At 37.9% G+C, this 21522-nt stretch overlaps 1 protein-coding gene across 1 annotated transcript in view; it reads right to left on the bottom strand.

The window, feature by feature from the left end:
* The window catches only part of LOC308410398 (inactive dipeptidyl peptidase 10-like), a 146828-nt gene that overhangs the window by 22763 nt on the left and 102543 nt on the right, over window positions 1-21522 (bottom strand). Inside the window, exons 6-16 of the mRNA XM_080903703.1 lie at window positions 15262-15314; window positions 14912-14993; window positions 11803-11923; window positions 9811-9965; window positions 6496-6593; window positions 6286-6409; window positions 6153-6191; window positions 4945-5052; window positions 4408-4499; window positions 4284-4331; window positions 2560-2681 (exon numbers count right to left, since the gene is read on the bottom strand). Coding sequence (XP_080759829.1) covers window positions 2560-2681; window positions 4284-4331; window positions 4408-4499; window positions 4945-5052; window positions 6153-6191; window positions 6286-6409; window positions 6496-6593; window positions 9811-9965; window positions 11803-11923; window positions 14912-14993; window positions 15262-15314 — 1042 coding nt within the window. The remainder of the gene's footprint in view (window positions 1-2559; window positions 2682-4283; window positions 4332-4407; window positions 4500-4944; window positions 5053-6152; window positions 6192-6285; window positions 6410-6495; window positions 6594-9810; window positions 9966-11802; window positions 11924-14911; window positions 14994-15261; window positions 15315-21522) is intronic.

Below are 21522 nucleotides of genomic sequence, written 5' to 3'. Positions count from 1 at the left end.
TTTAAACCTTAGTGGAGGTTAAGACAAAAGCTGCTTCATCCCAAGGACAAAGGTCCCAAACACAAGCTAAGCCACATAGTGTATGCTGTGAAGTGCAGTGGGGAGTGCTCAGACCTCTACATGGGAGAAACCTAACATCCACTCCATAAATACATGGCACAACATAGAAAAGCCACCTTGACAGGATAAGACTCAGCTGTTCATGTGCATCTAAAGGATAAAGGTCACTTTTTTCAAAGATCCCAATGTTCACATTTTGGACTGAGAAGACAGATGGTTTGAAAGAGAAGTGTAAGAACCCATGTCCACTATGAACAATGATCTTTGGATAGAGGGTATGGCTTAAGACACCAAGTGTCTGCCACCTACAATGCGTTTCTGAGATCCATTCCCAAGTGCCTCAACCCCCACTCACATCTTGCTTCAGTCCCGTCCAGTCACTTCCTTTCCAAGCTACTTAGACTGCACAGATTGTCATGAGAAGTTTTTGCTAGAGAAATGTAAGAATTGGTAGATATTTTAGGGTGACCAACTGTCTTCTTTTCCCCGGACATGTCCACTTTTCACGTTCTGTCCGGGGCGTCTGGGGGGATTTTCGAGATTGATAAAAATTTCCTTTTCCTATATTCCGACAGAGGACCCATGTGTGAGACGTCATCCCCGAACTGCTGTTTTGTGGGCGCTTGTTCTGCGCTCACAGACGGGACTAACAGCGCGCATCAACGTGCCTAATGATGTTTAAAAGACTCCAAAGCGCAAGTGCATCTTTTCAGACGAACTGCAAAAGAAATTTCCCTCCTACCGACCATAGCTGGACTGGCCATCGGGCATACCGGGCATTTGCTGATGGTGATTTTTTTTTTTTACGGGCCAATGGTTTTGTTGTTGTTGTTGTTTTTGTAACGGTATAAACAATGAAAGGTGGTGGATTGGCCAGATGTTTGCAGATGTGTAAAAATAACTCGGTTGTTTGGTGGTGTCTATGTCGTAGCTTCCACAGAGGCCAGCAGACGGATGAGGGAAAGGGGAGACAGGAGGAGGAGAGACTCGAGGCGGCCGAGTGTCGGGTGAACTAAACTTCAGGTAAGAAGTTATGACCTGCAGTCTATCTGGGTCAGATATAAACCAAGTTTAGGTGGAGTTTATTTTCGTTGTGCTGACTTTTTATAGTCAGTTACAATAACTCGTACTGCGTACTAGCTAGCACGACAGAGTTTCTATACAGCTGGGCCGGTGCTATAATGTTACTGATAGTGATATGATATCAGTTTGGATAAGTGGTGAGAAGGAAACATGAAGATGAAACCAGGAGATGTCCTTAATGAATCATCAGAGCTGAACAGGTGATGGAGAAACAGGGTTACCTTTAAGGTGACACGAATGAGTTGAAGGGAAGTTATTAACTGTTTCTGAGAGGCAAATAACACCAGGATCCTTTTCTATGTAGCTGACAGCTGGTAACTGTGGAGGGACGGGTCTAGCAAAGTTTTGCCAGGGGGGCCAGGTAGGGCATTAACAGGGAAAGGGGGGCTCAAAGAAATACTTTTCTTTCTTTTTCTCATTTAAAATGTCTCGCTTTTAATAAATAATTTCCTGAATCTTACAACCAAAGTTTTTATCTGATGTAAAATGTATAGAAATCATACATATACCAACAAGACAGTCTTTATGGCTTTGTCTATAATACCTGGTGGGCCGGTCTCTAGTCAAAATGCACTGGTCAATTTTTTTGTCCCAATCAAGCCTTCATAGCGACCCAGTACTGTTATTTTTTCTTATGCAGATGAGGCATTATTTCTGTACCATTATTAATTCCAGAGGTTTTTAAGTGGGGTTTTTTTTGCACTTGTTGACTTGTAAAAGCCTATATGACATATTTTATTTCATAATTCATTAACCGCACAGAGAAGGCTTCTTTTAAATATGTTTAATATGTTTCTTTAAGCAAGTTCTTCATGACTGAGCTAAGTGTCCTCTTTTTTGGAAATCAAAATATGGTCACCCTAAGATATTTGCAATACTTGTTGAGCCTAGATTTCATTATTTTCTTATTAAAAATCAGGTATCTCCATGCTGACAGTCTGCAACATATAAAAAAATTAAGTCACTGACCAGTAATATTGTTAACTGAAGGTGCTGGAACGCCATTGTGAACAGTTCTGTCCCACTTTAACCACCTCTCAATATTTTAGTTAAGTTGAAGTGTAGCTTTTTTTTCATGCTCTTGGTTTGTGCGCATAATGTGAAATAATGAGGTGTATGTCCTATGGAATGAGAAATATGCATTAATAGTAGTGCTCATTGTGACTGTCCAGTCACCTTCGCCTTTACTGAAGCCTCTATCCACATTATTTCATCTTTCATATCATATCATTTTTTGTAAACCTTTTCTTTTCATTACCCCCTAAGAGCATAAAAGAAATTTCAGGAAAACTAAACTTTATTTTTCCCCCACTTTGGAGCCAAAATGGCAACTAGAAGTAACACAGATTCAGCTGCTCAGATATCGTAACCTTGATATAAAGCACTTGGTTATGGTGTTATTGCTACATGCGATACCTCTGCAGTTGAGAAGAACATGCTGATAGGTGGGACTGAGCACAGCATCATGGTAGGAGCATGTTGATTTGAAAAGGGAGCAGGTTAGGCATTCTTTATGAAACGGATCCACACTGGAGACCCTGTTTAAAGAGAACAACATATAGCTGAGTGAGAACAAAACAAGTCTAGTATAGATGATTTATATTTTCTGAGTTGTAATCAGTCTATTTAGCTGCAGACAAAAGATAAAATGAGGAAAAGTAAGACATGGTAATTTGAAATGGACTTTCATTCAACTGTTTTAATGTATGACATCAAATTCTTACACACAAAGAGAAATGACATATTTTCATCATGTTTCTTACACTGATATTATTCACTAGCTTATAAATCATTATCTCACTGCTCTGTCCTGTTCTACAATAGTTTATGGACCCCCAGAGTGCAGAATAAAATCTATTCATCACAAAGCTAGATTAGTGCTACTGCCATGCTTTCATAACAGTGAATCAACTAGAATTTTGGAGATTTGTGTGCCAAAATATAAAAGAAAATGTTGCATCATTTTTGGTTTGATGCGGAGGATGAAAAAGCTACACTTTCCTATCTGTGCATTCACCAAACACTTTATAAGGATCACTATTCTGATGCTGCCTGGACTGTTGACACCGATCATGTTTGGTTCATGGATTCATGCTGTTTGATACTGACACACCATCTGCGGTCCAGCAGAAATCATCAGACCAGGTTACAGTTTTCACTCTAAAGCTGTCCACTTGAGCTTCACATTTCTGTTCGTAGCTGACAAGAGTGAAAGATAACATGATCTTTTGCTGTTGTAGGCCTTTAACCTCAACTTTGGATGTGTTGTTCAGTTTGAACTGCTTTTTTGCTCATCACAGTAGTAACAGGTAATAATATGACATCCAAAGGCTTCTGTAGCCTAGTAGCTTTTCTGTCAGTTCCAACGAGTCTGGCCATTCTCCTTCAACCTCTTATAGACGCAACATTCCTATTTTGGATCTTCTGCTCCCTGTATATTTGTGCCAGCAGGCTCACTAAACTCCTTTAGGCCTAACTGTTGTGGTAGAAATCCCAGGAAATCTTTTTTTTTTCTTCAGAAATACACAAAATAGCCTAGTTGACACCAACAATAATACTGCACTCAAAGTACCTAAGATCCATTCTGACTTTAATTTGAAGTATAACCAAAACTCATCACCTGTACTCTATCTACAGACCTGTCTCCATTGCATTGCTGATACTTATTGGATGACCGGATATTTGCAGGTGCTTTGGTGTTGTCTAGCGCTATCACCTCAGCATGTGGACTTTTATTTCTTTAATCCATATGCAAGCCACAGTGAAAAATGCCAGTTTTGGTTTTGCATAGGTAACATGGCATCCAAAAGATTTCCACTAGATTTAACCTGCCTGGTGTCCGATGCAATAGTTTTTGGTTAATTGTACAAAGGCCGATCCAACAAGACTGTGCTTCAGTTTTGTTTTTTCTTTTAATGAAAGAAAGAATGGCTTCACGTTTGCTGAAAGTTATCATGAAGTCTTATCACAGAGTTCAAAAACCAGTGGGTGATGTCATTGCCTGTGTCTTAACTAATCTGCTTAGAATTTTGTAAACTAAGTTTTAGTAAGAAACCAATTAAAGGTATTTCCACAACATCATATAGTTGCTTCATGTGTGATTGTGTCTTCATGCGAAAACTGAGTAATTGCTGAGGTACCTGTACAAGTGATGTTGAGTAGCTCCTGTCTCTGTACTCAGGTAATAACTGAAAGACATAAACTTAATCAGCTGCGAAGAATTATCATAGTGTAAATCTTACAGTGTCAGTAACTTATGCTTACACAGAGTTTGTGCCCTCGTCATAGGCCAGAATTTGAGAGACTTCCCAGCTTCCTGAGGTCAGGTGCCGCATGTTTACTTCTTGACTGTCAGACTGAGAAAAGTAAGAAAGAACACAACAAAACAGAGAAACTATGTTAGCATGACTTCTATTGCACTCTGTGTACCTAAAGGTGTTAACGTTACTACCTAACCCTTTTATTCAATCTCAGACTTTGCTTATTATCTCTGCAGGAAGATGCATTAATCTGGCACACAGTATCCATTGCTTCCAGTGGAACTACCATAAAACACTGTGCTTAATTTTTTCAAGTAAATGTATTCTTTAGTATCTGGTGTTTCAGGAAATGCAGTTAGGATGTAATTTAAAATGATGAGACTTCAAAATGGAATCATATGAACTGCATGAATAATTGTAAGCCCTTTCCTGTGGGCATGACAGATAAGGGAACAAAAATAAACAAGCACACCAACATAAAGCTTTTAACTGGAAACTGAAAACACCTGAGTAAATGTATTCATTTCATTAAAAGTTTTACTTGGTTGGAGATCATAGTGATATGGTTGAATGTCCCGCTGCCACCGTGCTTCAAGGGCATGGTGATGAATAATGTTGTGCAGTCCTTGGAAAACACTGGCTCCTCCCTCTAGGAAAAAAAATAAACAAAAAATGTATGATATCATTACGAAGAAAATAACTGGAGCATCATTTCACTTTCATTAGTTTAATTTCAAATAGAATGACAGCATTAGAAGGTTTCCTTCTAATGCTGTCATTTTTTGTCGTCTTACAAAAAATGATTATAAGAGAATCGGTCATTATAGCCACCTTATCATTTTTGCATCCCAATTGATCTGCCATATTTCCATTCACTTTGTTTATTTATTTATATAGCACCAATTCACAACAACAGTTACCTGAAGGAGCTTTATATTGTAAGGTAAACACCCTTCAGTAATACAGAGAAAAGTCCAAGAATCAGATAAAGCCCTATGGACAAGTGTTCTGGCAACAGTGGGAAGGAAAAACTCCCTTTCACAGGAAGAAACCTTCAGCAGAACCAGGCCTGGAGAGGAGCAGCCATCTGCAGTCACTAGTTTGGAGGTCCTAAGTAAGATCAGTGCAGTGCAATAAGATCAGGTATTTATTACTTTCTTTTACTGTTTATTCAAATGAGCAATGTCTCACTGTTAAAAGGTTAACTTTTGTTGTGACAAAAGAGGGGAACAGAAAATCTAGTTTCTGTACAAGTGGAATGTCTCCACTCCTACAGTGATGTCAGCAAGGTCAGCTAGCAAGATAACAGCCCAACCTTTACATTGTGGAAGTATTTGATAGGGTGACAAGTAATGATTATACTTATCTGTCAGCAGCTACAGAGCATGCTAAAGAGCTCTACTTCATATTTTAAAGAACCACCTAGAAGCTAAGAAAAACTAGTTCACAGCTACAGGTCAGAAAGAGCAACTGTTAGTTTTCTGCTGAGGCTCTCAATCTAAGGGAAATGAATGAGGTTATCACTCGTTACTGGGTGGAGAAAATGCCTCTAATCTTTGCAAGCTAAATACAAAGCATTGTTAGCTGATATATGTATAGATATATAATATATAATCAGCTATATATAGAATTAAAATATATGTGTCCCATAACATTAAATTAAAAGTAAGTAGTATCTTAAATGCATTTCTTACAAAAAAATTAATGAAGAAAAAAACTATTTAGGATGTCACTGACTAAAGTCCTCACCTGACGATCCAGCCACTTGTCCGATGTCATCACATGTTTCTGAATTGAAAAGATAAATAAGGTTATAAAACCTGTATATATTTACTATGTTTTTGAAGATTAAGGAATTATCGATGATAATTAGGTTTCTAACCTTTGTACAGATGTCTTGTGTTACATCACACAGTGAAAGAATAGACATGTTTTGAGCTCGATTCACCCAGCGTACGCTCAGTCTCTCTTTTGTCACCCACTTCACCATGGTAATGTAAAACTCACTAGGGAAGACAAGCAAATGGTGTCTAAAACAAGCCCGAATCATCAAAATTTTAGTGTTACGTCCCATAAACGGGTTAAGTCATACCTTTTCTCAAAACTGTCAGGAGGTTTCAGTTCAGTTGTGAGAGCGCTGCCATCCAGAGTGACGACATAGAGTCTGACAGACGGATTGATTTGGCACATCTAAAGTGAACACACCATAACTTTATCATTATATTCAGGATCCTAATCAAATCTGATGTAAAAACCCACAATACACTGCACACAACGAAGGGATCGGAGTCAACACTGAGTAATTGTTTGCTATTTTTATGTGCTTTCATTTATGCCAATAGGACTTCACAAGGGAATACAATGAGAATATTAAAAAGGTAGACAACAAACTGTGCTGCGTACTGTGCAGCCCCTTGGGCATGTCAGTTGTTTCCCTTCACTTGAGCATCCTTCAAAAATGGAGCTCATTAGTCTATATGACAAAGGAAATCTCAAAAATACAAAGCAACACATCACAAAGATGACAGTAATTTGTCGTAATTCATGTCTTCTCCAATCCTTCACTTTCTTTTCTTGTGAAGATACATTTTTTGGGGGGGAAAACTCCATCCTGTTCTGTTGATCACATTTGCCACATAAAGGTAAGACATGATAGAGCAGTAATTTGATGAAATAAGCACATCTGAAAACTAGCAAGAGTAATGTTTTTTATATACTTTCTACTACTGTAACCCAGTAACTTACTACTTTGTAGTTTATGTAACCAGTGATAATCAAAATATTGAGAGATGATTACCAACTGTCTTTTATCTTAAGGTCCCTTCAGCCAGAACCCCAAACCCTCAACAACAACTTTAATGTTTTTAGCTGAGGTGGCCTTGTTATAATTTTGTGTTTAGCAATTCTAAGTCATAGTTAACCATTTTAACCATCCGTCCGTGCATCCATACATTTTTTAAGCACTTATCCTGTCAGGGGCTGGGTCTGTGACCCAACGTTTTGAGTTTATTTTGTATTTTTGATTTTCTTATGTTACCTGCATGAATGCAAACTTGTGTTGTTATTTAGTTAGGGTTTAGTTGAGTGGTATTGTAGTCTATGTTTCATCTATGTCTTAGCCTTCATGAGTCTTTTCCTGTTTGTCATGTGTGAGCTCCTTGTCTATGCAGGTTCCCCTTGTGTTTCCCTCTCCCTCTTGTCTCCCTTATCCGTTGCCCATGTCCTTCTCCCTGTGTTCCTTTCTGTTCCCCGAGTCTGTCATGTAATTCATGTCTGTGTGTTCCACGTCCTATTGTCAAGTTTGGTTGTCATGTCTGTGTCTCTCTATGTTTCCTGTTTTCATTTGAAAAGGTCTAGTGTTTCCATGTTCAGTGTGTCTCCCCAGCTGTTTCTGCTTCCTTCATTACCCTTCTGTGTATTTAAGTCCTCTATCTCCCTCTGTTCTTTGTTGGGTTGTCTGTTGTCTCCACGTCAAGTCATGTCACAGAGTTTTATTTCTACTGCTCAGTTTCATGTTTCCCATGTACGTGTTCAGTTTGATTCAGTTCCGTCTTTCCCTTTTCTGCTTTTGGATTCGCCGTACAAACACCCCGGCTATTCCGGCCATAAAATATCAAGTTGGAAGGTGGGTGTAGCTTAGCCCTTCCTCTCATAGGGTAAGAGGTAGTATACTGTCTGTACTGGTTGCCAATTTCTCACAGTAGTGAACTGTATCCTATCATATTTGTTACATTAATTTCACTTGTTAATCTGTTTGCAGCTGTTAACGACCAATATACATTTCTTTAGATACCTACTTTATTTGTTCCTTTAGCAGTGAAACCATTAGCAAACCATGCTTTTAGCAAAATTTGCATATGCAACTGTACCAATGCTGGTTTACCTTTAAACATACAACGTCTACCTCTAAACTGTTTAAGCACTCACAAAAATCCCCTCTGTCAAACTGCAATTTTATATCCCATTTAGGAGATTCGCTTTAATACTCTGAGCACCACAACTGCTCAGCTGTGTTCAGAAAAAGTGTGGCTTCAGTTAAAATCTGCCTGATCACAACTTTAACCATGCACATTAAAAACTTATACTTTGGATTTGTTCAAATATGATGCTAAGGAGTTCTGACTAATGATTCATTAAGTCAGGAGTGGGACTGTGCTATCTACTATCAATGTAATTATCAAATTTAAGCATGCTAACATGATAAAATGAGATGATGAATATTAAAAACAACACATAAATGCAAACATTTTTATGGTGAGCTGCTTAGCTTTCAGCTCAAATGACCTGTTTGTACAGAAACTTACACTCCCAAAATCCAACCGACCACATAGGCTGGTTAATGGCTCATTTTTCTCTTAAATTATTTGCCTATAAAAACAAACCATAGCAATATCATCGATTGTGGACTGAGTTATGATACAATTCTTGAGACGACTTTAATACTGCATTTCCAATGTGCATCTCTGGCCTTGTTGTTCACACATTGAGGCTGGTCAGGAAAATCTAGCATAGGCCAGGGTGCAGTGTGGAACAGTTTGTCACTATTAATAATGTGTCCATAAAAGACTCCCACTGGGGTGTACTTTTTACCATGTATTCACTCACAGAGGAGACACCCACACAAATGTATCCCAGAGTGACTGGCCCAGAGGTATAACTGTCAGACTGCCGAGCAGCATCACTGCTCCCAAAGACAAAATGAATGAGAAAGCAATTAAATCTCTGCTTCATTTAGTCCCATAATATCTCAACTCTGACCTCTCTCAAGGGTGTAAGCAACAAAATGTCAATGTAGGTTTTTTTTTATTCACTGGATGGGCAATTCTAAGATCAGGAGCAGTGCTTCATTAACAACACATCTTCCTTCCATTCCTCCCCATCTGTGGTCAGGTCTAAACCAACAAATGAGGTTGCCCTCCACCTGACCCTCATTCTGACAGTTTTCCTCAACCAATCTCCCATCTAAAAGGCATTTGATACGCTAAACATCCACATCAAGAGATGGGAGGTGTGTTAACTTGCCTTGCTGAAGCGTATCATGCTTGTTTCCCTCCCAGTGCCACAGATTCCTGCAGCCATCCCTCTTCAAAGGGAGCAAGGCAGCGCTAGCATGAATTAAACAACAAAAGGATTCGCTAACCTTTATGGATCAGCTTAAGGAGAGAGCCAGTAGTTGTATTACTGATCGCACCGGTTTGATACAATATAGCTGCAATAAAAAAGAACACTATCCTCTTTTCAGGTTATAGTGGATTCAGCTGGTTATACAGGACCAACTACTCTAAATGCAGGTTATTCTGGGTGGAACAGCACATCTGAGCCTAGCATCAGAGCAGTGATGTCAAGTTTTTACTACCTTTAATTTTATAATTAAACACAGTTTAAGCTTGACTTTTATGAGTCCCACCTTTGGATAAGGATACTCTTTCCCTCTAGGGTAAAGGGAGCCTGTGAAACGGGGGAGGAACATTGTAGGGACCAGGGAGTCGTTGATGGTGAGGTAAGCCAATCTGGAGCCGTCTGGTGACCACCAGTGGGCCACCTGAGTGTGCAGTACCATCTCTGCAAAGACAAACCAAAACAATCTGAAAGCCCAAGTCAAAAGAAATGGAAGTTTAATGAGTTATTTTTTTAAATGCAATGTACACAATACTCAGATTTTTACATCAACTTTTTAAAATTAAATGAAAAGTGGTGAGACTTTAAACAAAGTACAGTTTTACTGCATAAAAATAAAAAATATTATTTGCATTTATTTGGATGCATTTACAATAAAACAAACTCAAATAATAAAACGCACAGATAATAGTCCTATCAGGTTGGTTTGAACTTAAACTGTAACTGTATCCAAGATCTGCTACAATAAAACACTCATTCTGGTCCTGATCTTTGGGCAGTTGAAGTCTGTATATGAAAAGAAGCTTATTTTTGTAAAAGATTATGTCATGATCCACCAGTGGCTGTCCTGGGGTGTGTTGCCTGACTCCAGTGGTCACCTGATCTTCACAGACATGCACACGCATGTGTGGCTTATCACGGCTGATAAACACCAACCATACTTAAGGAGCCTGGTTGGAGTGGTGTGCCTCACTGGAGCATTGCACTTACTAGTGTTAGTGTACCCTGGCTTAGTCTCTTGTTGATCTCCCTGTGTTCCTGAGTGTTTCTCTGATATCTGTCTCAATCTCCCTTGTATAGACCTGAACCTGTCTTCCCTGGACCCTTCCCAGTTGAGCATTCACTCTCCAGAGTGAGCGTAGTGTTGGAGTGGACGGTGTGGAATCTGGATTTGGATTGTACATAGTGGAGTGTGAGCGTGTGTTCCCCTTTTCCCACCTCTGGACCTAGCCTTGGAATCCCTGGAGCCCTCTTCTCCCCATCTCACTGTACATATGTACATATCACCGGTGTTGTAAATAAACCCACAGTTCAGAGTCCTGCCTTTTGAGTCCAGTGCCAGCATACATGACAGATTGAAGAAGACTTAGGTTAGGGACTTCTAAAATCAGTTTGCTTCTGTTGTTACCTCATGTCGATCTCATCAGCAGTGATCTGAAGAACCTTTTGCCCATATAGAGGTTTCTTTCCACAGCTGCATACATGTTGCCTTCTTAATAAGTGGTTACTGTACATTATTGCACATTACTAAGGCTGAGTGGGACTACCACATCCATTTCTCCTATAATTTCTCCATGATGACCAATGAGTTTGAAATTCAGCGTCTTTTTTCTGTTTTTGTTCTCTACCAGGTAAATATCTGTCTGAAGGTAATATCTGTCTGTTCAGCACTTAAAAATAAACGTTTTAACAGACATTTTATGTAAAACATCAGCAAGGAGCTACACAATGAAACTCTGAAAAGTCTAACACTACAAAGCTTAAAAGTGGCAGAAGGTTTAGACAGAAGTTCTCTGAAGGTTCTTTGAGTGAGTTGAACTAGTTATCACCAAACCTGCAGGCCAGTGTCTGTATTTAGTGGTGACTTGAACAAAACTGCATTGCTGATTGCAGGGGGATGATGAATACACAACAACATCAACAACAGGAAAATGTCTGACAATGTTTGTGGAACGTTTCATTCAGATTGGCCTGCTTGTTGATGAGGAGATATGGTACATACTTCTTATAATAGGATGTTAATATATGTTTAGGATTTAACATTAAGATAATAATAGAAAAAGAAAAGATAGTAGTACATTAAGTATAGTATAGTAGATTAAGATAGGATGGTACAAATCAAACAAAAACAATGTAGTCCATAAAAAAATGATCTTAGTGTTTGTACTTTCATTACAAAGATTTCTTGAAGAGGCATGCAGAATCTTACAGAATAGTAGCTGTGAACTAAAAAGCAGAAACTTTTCTGTGGCAGTTTGCGACCCTGCAGCCTCATACTTACCCTCATAGAGCCAGTCTGAGATGCCATTGAAGACAACCCCCTCCTCCCCAGATGACGTGAGCCTCCACGAGCTGCTCTGAACATCCATTTGGTAGTAGATGTTGTTTTCAAATATGTACACCTGTGGAATAGAGGAAATAAAAAAGTTAATGTATTAAGTAAACAAAAGAGAGAAGATACCGTAATGTATGAAAACAAGAGAAAGATAATACCAGCTTGTATTTATGTCCCCAAGCTTGATTTATTTCATGTATTTTAAGATGCATTGCTTTTTAGACATGTACTAGTTTTAAAATTATGGCCCAATTTCTTTTTGGGCCAAGGTGATGGAACACCTCCACTGAACAAATAGGTAAAGGATCACTGCAACTGGTCCATTGATAAAAACACACTCAGAGAGTGGCTCATCTAACACAGATAAATATGGGAGAGCTCATAAGTAATGAAAACTACTTTGTCATTAGCACCATGACACACTGCTGCAGGGCTTCCTGGTGAACAGTTTCCACTGGGGGCAGGTATAAATACTGAGGAAACGAGATAAATATGCTATCGAATACTTAATTACCTTCCTTGTCTTCACTGGAGAAAATAATGGACTGATTATTCGGTGCATGATGCACGGCACGTTGGAGGCATTACTCACACAGAGAGCTCCAGTCGCCCAACAAGATGTCTTTCAGCAACAGCTTGATTAGTGAAACTGACTTCTCCTCACAATAATTGTTTGGTTTAAGGGTAGTTTGTCTGTTCTCTCAAGTCACAAACAATCTTTATTCAGGATTTTGTTTTGTTTTTTCTCCCTGCTGAGCAAAGAAAAATTTCAAACCTTTGTGCATGCATAAAGGCCTGGGCTCCATCTCATTCTGTTCACAGATCTTTGAGTTCTTTTGCTGATCACTTTGTCCACTGATTGCATCATCGTGTGATGTATAAAATATCAAAAACTAGTTTATATTCTGGTCCTGATGGTTTAGGATTTGAATGCTTAGTTAATAGATTCGAGTTTGGGTTTCTGTATTCCAGTATTTGAAGCATTGGCTGTTATTTTTTGAGGGTTAATTCTTGTGTTGATTATATTTTGGATCTTTGTCCTAATCTTATGTCTTAACCCTGTAAAACATGATTCATGAAATAATAAGAAGATTTACATCACTCTTGCCTGTCCAGTGTTCTTCTATATTTTATTTTGTGTGAGTTTCCTTCTCTTTGTGACCACTTCCTGCTTTGCTTTGATAGTTTGCTGCTGTCTCTCGTGTTTGACTTTTACTTTTTCCCTGCTATTGTCTTGATTATCTTCAACCATGCCTGCTTTCCTTCCAGATTCTCACTCGGTCCTCCTCAGTGTGTGCGTATGTGTGTGTATAATGCTATCCTTCCCTTTAGTCCAGGTCTTTATTTCTGTCCATCTGTGAAGCATCTGTGTCCTTCCCATGGTGCTCGATACTTTGCATTATTTAGTGTGTGGGTTTGGATTTCTAGTTTTTTTTTTCTTTTTCTTTTGTTTTCTTTTTTTTGTTTTTTTGCATTCTGAACTGAATAGCTTTTATTGCATCTTTGAATCCACAAATATTAACAGTTTGACCCTCTGAGATCTATGTCATCATTAGTAATAATCATAACTATATACATTTGAAGAAGGCAAAATTGACTTGTTGGGAAAAATGTTAAAAAATGTTAGTTAGCTTTTGATATAAATAAATAAATACAAAAATAAACACCAAAATACTAAATATTTTGATTGCACTGGGGCTAGACTTCACAGAGAAAAATGAGAAAAACAAGCCAATTACAGTGTTTTTTTTTCCTATAATGACTTATCGAAACTTTGACTTCATAATGATCTAAAAGCAACAATTCTAAATGGAGATGCAAAAAAAATCTTTTTCATTTCTGATTGAAAATGAATGACATTATGTTTGCTTTTGCTTTTTTAGCTTGACAATTGATTTGTGTCTCAATTATTTCTAAATGCCTGAAGCCTAAAGCAATGTTAAGAAATTCATGATGGGATGGGATATAGCTCATTTGCAGTCTGGGTGGTCACTGGAAAAGCTTAAACTTGTATATCAAATTACATTTTATATAGTTTATGATTTCTGACTCTTCAAGGATGATTTATTTATGCATTGTTTTTCATATCCAGAGGCAGGATTTTATTGTGAATATTTTGCATGCATTTGTTTAACTGTAATATTTATGAGATGAAAAGAATTATGGGCTGGAATGATCTGTGCTGCAATGGCTGAGGAAGAGATGCATACCAAATAAATGCAGTGTGATAAGTTACATTTAACGGGTTGCAATCAGTGGTTAAATAGATGTTGAATAATGGATTGGTTATGAATGTGTCCAGTTTGAAGCCTTTGCTTTGCTTTGCTTATCTTTCCTTGTCCATACTTTTATCTTGCTGTCATTCTGATACAAGTTCATCTTGGTTTCATTTCTCCAAGGATTGTTTTCTCTTTCTGAACTCTGCAGGCTCTTTCAGATGTTCTCTGGCACATTCTAATCTTGCCTTATTGTTTCTGAGTTTATCCGGTGTTTTGGAGCCTTTTGTATTTCCATTCATAAAAGTATCTCTGGACTGTAGACAGAAAACGATGCACAAGAATGTTCTTCACTCAGTTAGATGTTGTGAAGGGGTCCTTGTTGTGTCCATTTCTTGTTTTAAAGAATGAACCAGATTCTTGATTTTATCTCTGTGACAGATTTGTTTAAAGTTTCTTTGTCCCAGTGATTGCATCTCTAACTTGCCTTGACATTCCTGTGGACCTCATATTGAGAGCTTCAGTGAATAACAAAACTGCTCATCAATCAGTTATTCAGTCTTTTTTGAGCCTCTGAAAGTGTGGGGCTGTGTATAAAACCCTTTAACAACAGTTTTACATCAACATTACATTTTAAATTTTTGGTGGACTTCAGGAAGAACAGCTTTGCTTTAGCTAATGTGACAACCTATAAACCAAGCATCCAGGAAAGCCTATGGAAACCAAGGGAATAAATCCTGAGGTAAACTAACCACTGAATCAATAAAAGCTTAAGAATATAATTCAAGCATGGTTGTTTTAAGATTTAGTGACCTTTATAAAGCTCTACAGTCACTTACCAGTTGTTGACCCCGAACACCCCATGAAGCAAACTGGAGCACTGAGTCAGACACCTCTGGAGGATTGAGCTCCCGCACCTCCCTGATGTAATGGTAATGATAAAAGTATCACAAAATCAGTCTAGCAATCACTGACACACTGTCATTGAAATCTCAGTGAGGTGAACATTAGCTCTGCACTATCAGTTTAACTTTTAACCTATATTATATAAGATTATATTCATCTGTTAAAGATAGCATGCTGACATTTTTGTCCTAAGATGTGTGACACTGGTGCTCTTAAAGGATGGTCAACTGAAAAAGAAATCATCCCATTATATTATTTAGGATTTATTTCTATGTTTCCTTACCTTGTGTATAGATTGTAGAGGAGGTATGATGCCAGGAAAGAGTGCTGGTAGACCTAAAAATAAAACACACAAACAAAAAATTTTTTCAGCAAATGTCAGCAAATTCACATTCTGAGACTAATGTAGAAAACACACCACAAAATATTTTTGACATTTTTCATGGTATTTTAGTCGTCTTTATTCTCTTGGAGACTGCTAATAACAGTGTGATATGCTGTTTATGTGCAAATAAGACACACATGCAACCATTTCAATTTGGTGAGGAAACTATAGTCTCCAATGGGATATGGCAGCTGAACTGTTGATTGCAGGGTAGTGCTTTAGTTCTTTTAATTGGTAATTCTGCTTTCATTCACAAAAGAGAACACAAGTTAATGAAACATTTTGGCTTTCTATTGAAGCAAGAGAGAAGTCTGAATGTACTAGAATTTTTTTCACGTAAAATGCTGCTAATTTTGTTTTCCAAGGGTTGACAACTAGTTATTGTTTATATAAAGGATATAGCTGCAGTTTAAAAAAATGATTTACTTTTCATCAGTGTGCTTCTGCTTCATCTGTAGACCTGTGATACTTGTGCAGCCTCAAATTCTCTGTATTTAATTGGACAGTGACAGGAATAACACAGGATGGTTTCCAGTTTTAGATAAATTACAGTGAAATGGTAACAATGCTTTACTCTTCTGTCATAGAACCTATGATGAGAGTACTTTATCACACAATGCAGCTGACACTCTGGGGCAACAGCTGTGATTGGATTGCATTAGTGGCACTTAAGCCTGACAATTGCCATTTAAAAAAATATGAAAACAACAAATTGGTCTCTGGAATAGATTTGTATTGAAGTAATCTGATACGTCTAGTAAATAAAAACTTAAAATCTGACAAAAACTAAGAGAGGATGGAAAACTGAGGAAATATTTGAAAGCAGTGAGAGTAAACCGAAACAAGAAGGTTACAAACTGAATAACTGAAGAATGAACTTTGATTGACTGATTGATTGATAATACTTTATTCATCCCGAGGGAAATGAATGATTTGATTTGATGTTTCTTTGATGATTTTGGGGACCGAAGACTTGCACTTATAGTACTTCTATACATTTTACAGTTTATAAATAAGTAGACATATTCCACACATGATTTATCCACAAGGATAAAGATTAGGTTATAGTGGATGTATTGGTCAAATACAGGACATTCCCTCAGCATAATCATCAGACTCATCAACTAATAATAAACAACACAAAAAGCTGTAAATATTATATTATATTATATTATATTATATTATATTATATTATATTATATTATATTATATTATAGTGATATCTTTTCCTGTCTAGTTTGCACTTTAGTTTTGGGTGCCTGTTATAGCCAACTTTGTATTTTGTATTTTGAGTGTTTATTTAGCTTCAGCTTCTATTTTTCTCTCTCATATTTAGTTTTCTCACAGTCTCCGTGTTTAGTGTAAATCTTCTTGTATGCATGTTTAGCTTTATGTCTTTTAGGTTTTTCTGGTTTTACTTTGATCAAGACTTTATCTAGTGTGGTTTCTTTCCTGTATCCAGTACTCCAAGCGCCCATTGTCATTGTGTTTGTTATATAATCTTGAGTGTTTGGTGGCATGTTCTTGTAAATTGCTTTTCCTGGTATCTTTTATGTCTCTGACTGTGTCTTTTGACTGTGTCTTTTGACTGTGTAATTATTGCTGGGGATTTTAACATCCATGTGGACAACCCTCAGGACAAAGGGACTAAAGACCTGAGTAACACTCTGGGCAACTTTGGGCTGACTCAGCATGTAACAGAGGCCACACATAATAGAGGACACACTCTTGACCTACTGATCTCCAAAGGCCTGAGCATTTCAAAGGTTACTGTGTCTGATGTGGGCCTGTCTGATCATTACTGTGTTTTCTTTGAAAGTAAAATCTCAGCCCACACAAATATATCAACAACAGTGATCACAAAACGGTGTATAACTGAACACAGTAGTGCAATTTTTAACCAGGTCTTCCCATTAACACCTGACCTGCCCAGAGGGTCAGTCAATGAGCTCGTCAATAGCTTCAATGCTAACATGTTAAATGTAATGGACACTATTGCTCCCATTAAGGTGAAGGTTATCTCTGGAAGGAAAAAGTCTCCATGGAGAAACTCCACACTGGTGAAAAATGAAAAAAGAGAGTGTAGGAAAGCTGAGCGCAGATGGAGAAAAACAAACCTCCAGGTTCATTATGACATTTATAAAGAGAAACTTCACAATTATAATTTACAACTGAGGAATGCAAGGAGGTCCTACTTCTCTGACATCATCACTAAAAACAGCCATAATGCTCGGGTCTTATTTTCTACAGTTGACAGGCTAACAAACCCTCCTGTGTCAGTGGCAGCTGAACTTCATTCGACCATGGCCTGCAATGACTTTGCCAAATTCTTCACTGAAAAAATCCAAAAAATTAGACAAGCAATTGGTACATCAACAGCAGATCCAGGATATGTACTGTGTCCACCAAAAAACTGTTTAAACACCATGAAACAGTTTCAACCTATTAACAGCAAAGACCTGGAGGACATCTTAGGTCAACTGAACTCCTCCTGCTGTTTAGATGTCCTGCCAACAAGTTTTTTCAAAAAGGTCTCAAAGACTTTAGAGTCAGACCTGTTACAGATCGTCAACTTTTCTTTATTATCAGGTGTGTTTCCAGAATCACTAAAAACTGCTGTAATCAAACCTATACTGAAAAAGGACAATCTTGACAAGACACAAATGAACAACTACAGGCCGATCTCAAATCTCCCGTTTTTAAGTAAGATCATTGAAAAAGCAGTTTCTCAACAGCTCAGTTACTTCTTAAAACAGAATAATTGCTACAATGCCTTCCAGTCAGGTTTTAGACAGAACCACAGCACTGAAACCGCTCTGACCAAAGTGTTTAATGACATATGTCTGAATACAGACAGTGGAAAAATGTCAGTCCTAGTTTTACTGGATCTCAGTGCAGCATTTGATACAGTTGACCACAACATATTACTCAAACGACTGGAGAACTGGACAGGTCTTTCAGGAACTGTACTAAACTGGTTCAAAACATACGTAGAAAACAGGAAATACTTTGTATCAATAGGTAACTTCACATCTGAGCAGACAAGTATCACATGTGGAGTTCCCCAAGGTTCCATCTTGGGACCCCTTCTGTTTAACATCTACATGCTCCCACTGGCACAGATTATAAACAACAACAAAATAAACTATCACAGCTATGCAGATGACACACAAATATATATCACAATGTCACCAGGAGACCGAGGCCCTGTACAGGCTCTTGGTAAATGCATTGAGGAAATCAATGACTGGTTGTACCACAATTTTCTCCAGCTAAACAAAAACAAAACTGAGGTAATAGTCTTTGGCGCCAAAGAAAAACGATTACAGGTCACCAGAGAACTTCAATCTATACATCTAAAAACCACAAACCAGGCGAGAAATTTGGGTGTAGTGATGGATGCAGACCTAAACTTAGAAAAACACATTAAGACAATAACAAAGTCAGCTTACTATCACCTCAAGAATATTTCAAGGATAAAAGATCTGATGTCTCAACAGGACCTGGAAAAACTAGTCCATGCATTCATCTTTAGTAGGCTTGATTACTGTAACAGCATCTTTACAGGTCTACCTAAAAAATCAGTCAGACAACTACAGCTCATTCAGAACTCTGCTGCTCGAGTCCTCACTAAGACCAAAAAAGTGGACCACATCAGTCCAGCTCTGAGGTCCTTACACTGGCTGCCTGTCCGTCAGAGGATAGACTTTAAAGTTCTGATGCTGGCCTATAAAGCTCTGAATGGTTTAGGACCAAAATACATCAATGACCTCCTGACCCAGTATGAACCATCCAGATCCCTCAGGTCATCTGGATCCGGTCTTTTATCAGTTCCCAGAGTCAGAACCAGACACGGAGAAGCTGCATTCAGCTTTTATGCTCCTTATATCTGGAACAAACTCCCAGAAAGCCTCAGATCAGCTGAAACACTCAGTTTATTTAAATCCAGGTTGAAGACTCACCTGTTCTCAGCTGCATTTGAATAAAGCACCAAATCCACACTTTAAGCTTAAATTTCAAAACTTACATTTAACTACTGATTTTATCTACTGTTCTGATTTTATCTGTTTTGATTTTATATACTGTTGTTTGTTTGTTTGTTTGTTTGTTTGTTTGTTAATTAGTTAGTTAGTTTATTTGCTTGTTTTAATCAATTTTAAATCATGCTTTTTATTTGTTCTTGTTTCTAATGTCTCTGTAAAGCACTTTGAATCACCTTGTTGTTGAATTGTGCTATACAAATAAACTTGCCTTGCCTTGCCTTGCCTTGCCTCTGTTTGGACTTTTTGGATCATGTTTGAAACTTGTTTGAAACTTTGATCAGCCCGACTTTCCTTTTGTTTGATATTATACCTGCAATATTCGGCAATTGGGTCCTTTGTCTACAGTCTATGCACAAACTGACAGCTTGTCCTCACAAAGCAATAGCGTTGTCCTATGATGATAGCACATGACAGAAGTTGTTAGTACATGTTTTGAATCTGCTTTTCTGCTTTGTGGTACAGTAGTAATGGTGCTAGAGAGTATCCTAGCCCTCTGTGTGACATTAGTCATTAGTCTGCGAAGTTTAACTAAAATGCTGTAAGCAAAACAATAGTCCGTTTCCCACAATGTATACTATAAATACTACTTGATTTCCCATTTAAAGGTTTCAGATATATAGTTGTGCAAGACAATTCTGCCATTACAAATATAAATGTGTCAGAATGTAATGTGTGAATAATCTTTAATTGATCATTTATAATCGAAGATAACAAAAGGATAAAGCACAGCCCTCTCAGGAATAATACTCATTTGATAATAATAATATATGCATTTGAAAATCAGAAATATTTTTCACTTTTCAGTGCTCCACAATTCAGCATTTTAGAAATGACCAGAGAAAATCCACTCACAGAGCATTTTATTTCGGATTCACTGAGATAATGGTCCAATACTGCAGTGTCTCGGCATGCTAATCAGTTGCAGCATTAGCATAACAATATTATGCACACCCAAGGGGTGATAAATGCTGTAGAGCTCCTCCATTCCCTGCAGTAAAAGCTCAGTTATATGGAGCCACCAGCCTTCACTCTTAATTTGGACTTTCCTCTTCTCTTTACCAAAGAGAATTCCCCAAGAAGGAAAAAAGAAGCTTCCCCTTCTTCAAAAAAGATGTCAGCATCATTCAGGAGACGCCCCTCATAGGTGACAGCTCTGTGATGACTCCCTGATAAGACTGTCAGCCAGGGGTGACACATGAGTTGGGAGGATGTTTGGAGAGACTGTTTCAGACAGCAGGGAGGTGTTTGAATGTGCTGTGTGGTAGTGTCTTCTCAGCAGACTGGGGTTACTTGCCACTTGTGAATAATTCGTTTTAGCTGTCTTAGAATATCGCAGTAGTAGAGTCTACTGCTCAATCAAGACTAACAAAAAGCATAAAAAATTAACTGATGCTTTTCTCATACCTGAGTCATCCTGATGCTGTCACAACTTGTGTATCTGATACTGGTACATTAATATGGTTTGCAGAGACATGAGGAAAATGTCTTGGAAATTAAAAATTAAAAAGATGTATAAAATGTTCAAAATATCAGTTCTTACATGCTGTGGAAAGCCCACAAATGTATTTTAGAAGATATTGAGTGTGCAAAATCGAACAATCTGTGCAGTTTTTTCCTTTTTTTAATTTCCAGTATGACTGGTGTATTTTAACCTTGTGATTGATTTTTTTTTTGGGAGTTGATCCATCCATTGGTGAGGTCTAACTATTTTGAAAGGCCTGAAAGGGTCAGGCAGGGTGGAGGCTTTTGGAGCACAGTGACCTGATCGCCTTCTCTTTGGCGTCTTCTGTTTTTGCCTCTATGAAAGGCCTCAAGGACGATCTGGCTGCTTGTTAAAAGCAGAGAAACACTATGCTCCTTTATCTGAAAGGTAGATCTAGGAGAGACAGGAAAAACCTAACATTTCAGGAGGAATGTCAGCTTTAACTAAAGTCTAAAGTTGGCTTGATTAAGGCAGCAGTTATTTTGAACAAATTACATTTTCACTCCAATTTGTGCAAAACTATTTTTTTTTCTTCTCCTTTTTGGTAGCTTTGTTAGATGGTAAATAACAAAGTAGCACAGTGCCCTCCAACTGCCACAGGCATTTGCATTGTAATCATTAAAATTCTTTTTA

This window comes from Rhamphochromis sp. 'chilingali' (assembly GCF_963969265.1).
Source record: "Rhamphochromis sp. 'chilingali' genome assembly, chromosome: 14".
NCBI classification, from domain to species: domain Eukaryota; kingdom Metazoa; phylum Chordata; class Actinopteri; order Cichliformes; family Cichlidae; genus Rhamphochromis; species Rhamphochromis sp. 'chilingali'.
This window is presented reverse-complemented; position numbering and strand designations above follow the sequence as displayed.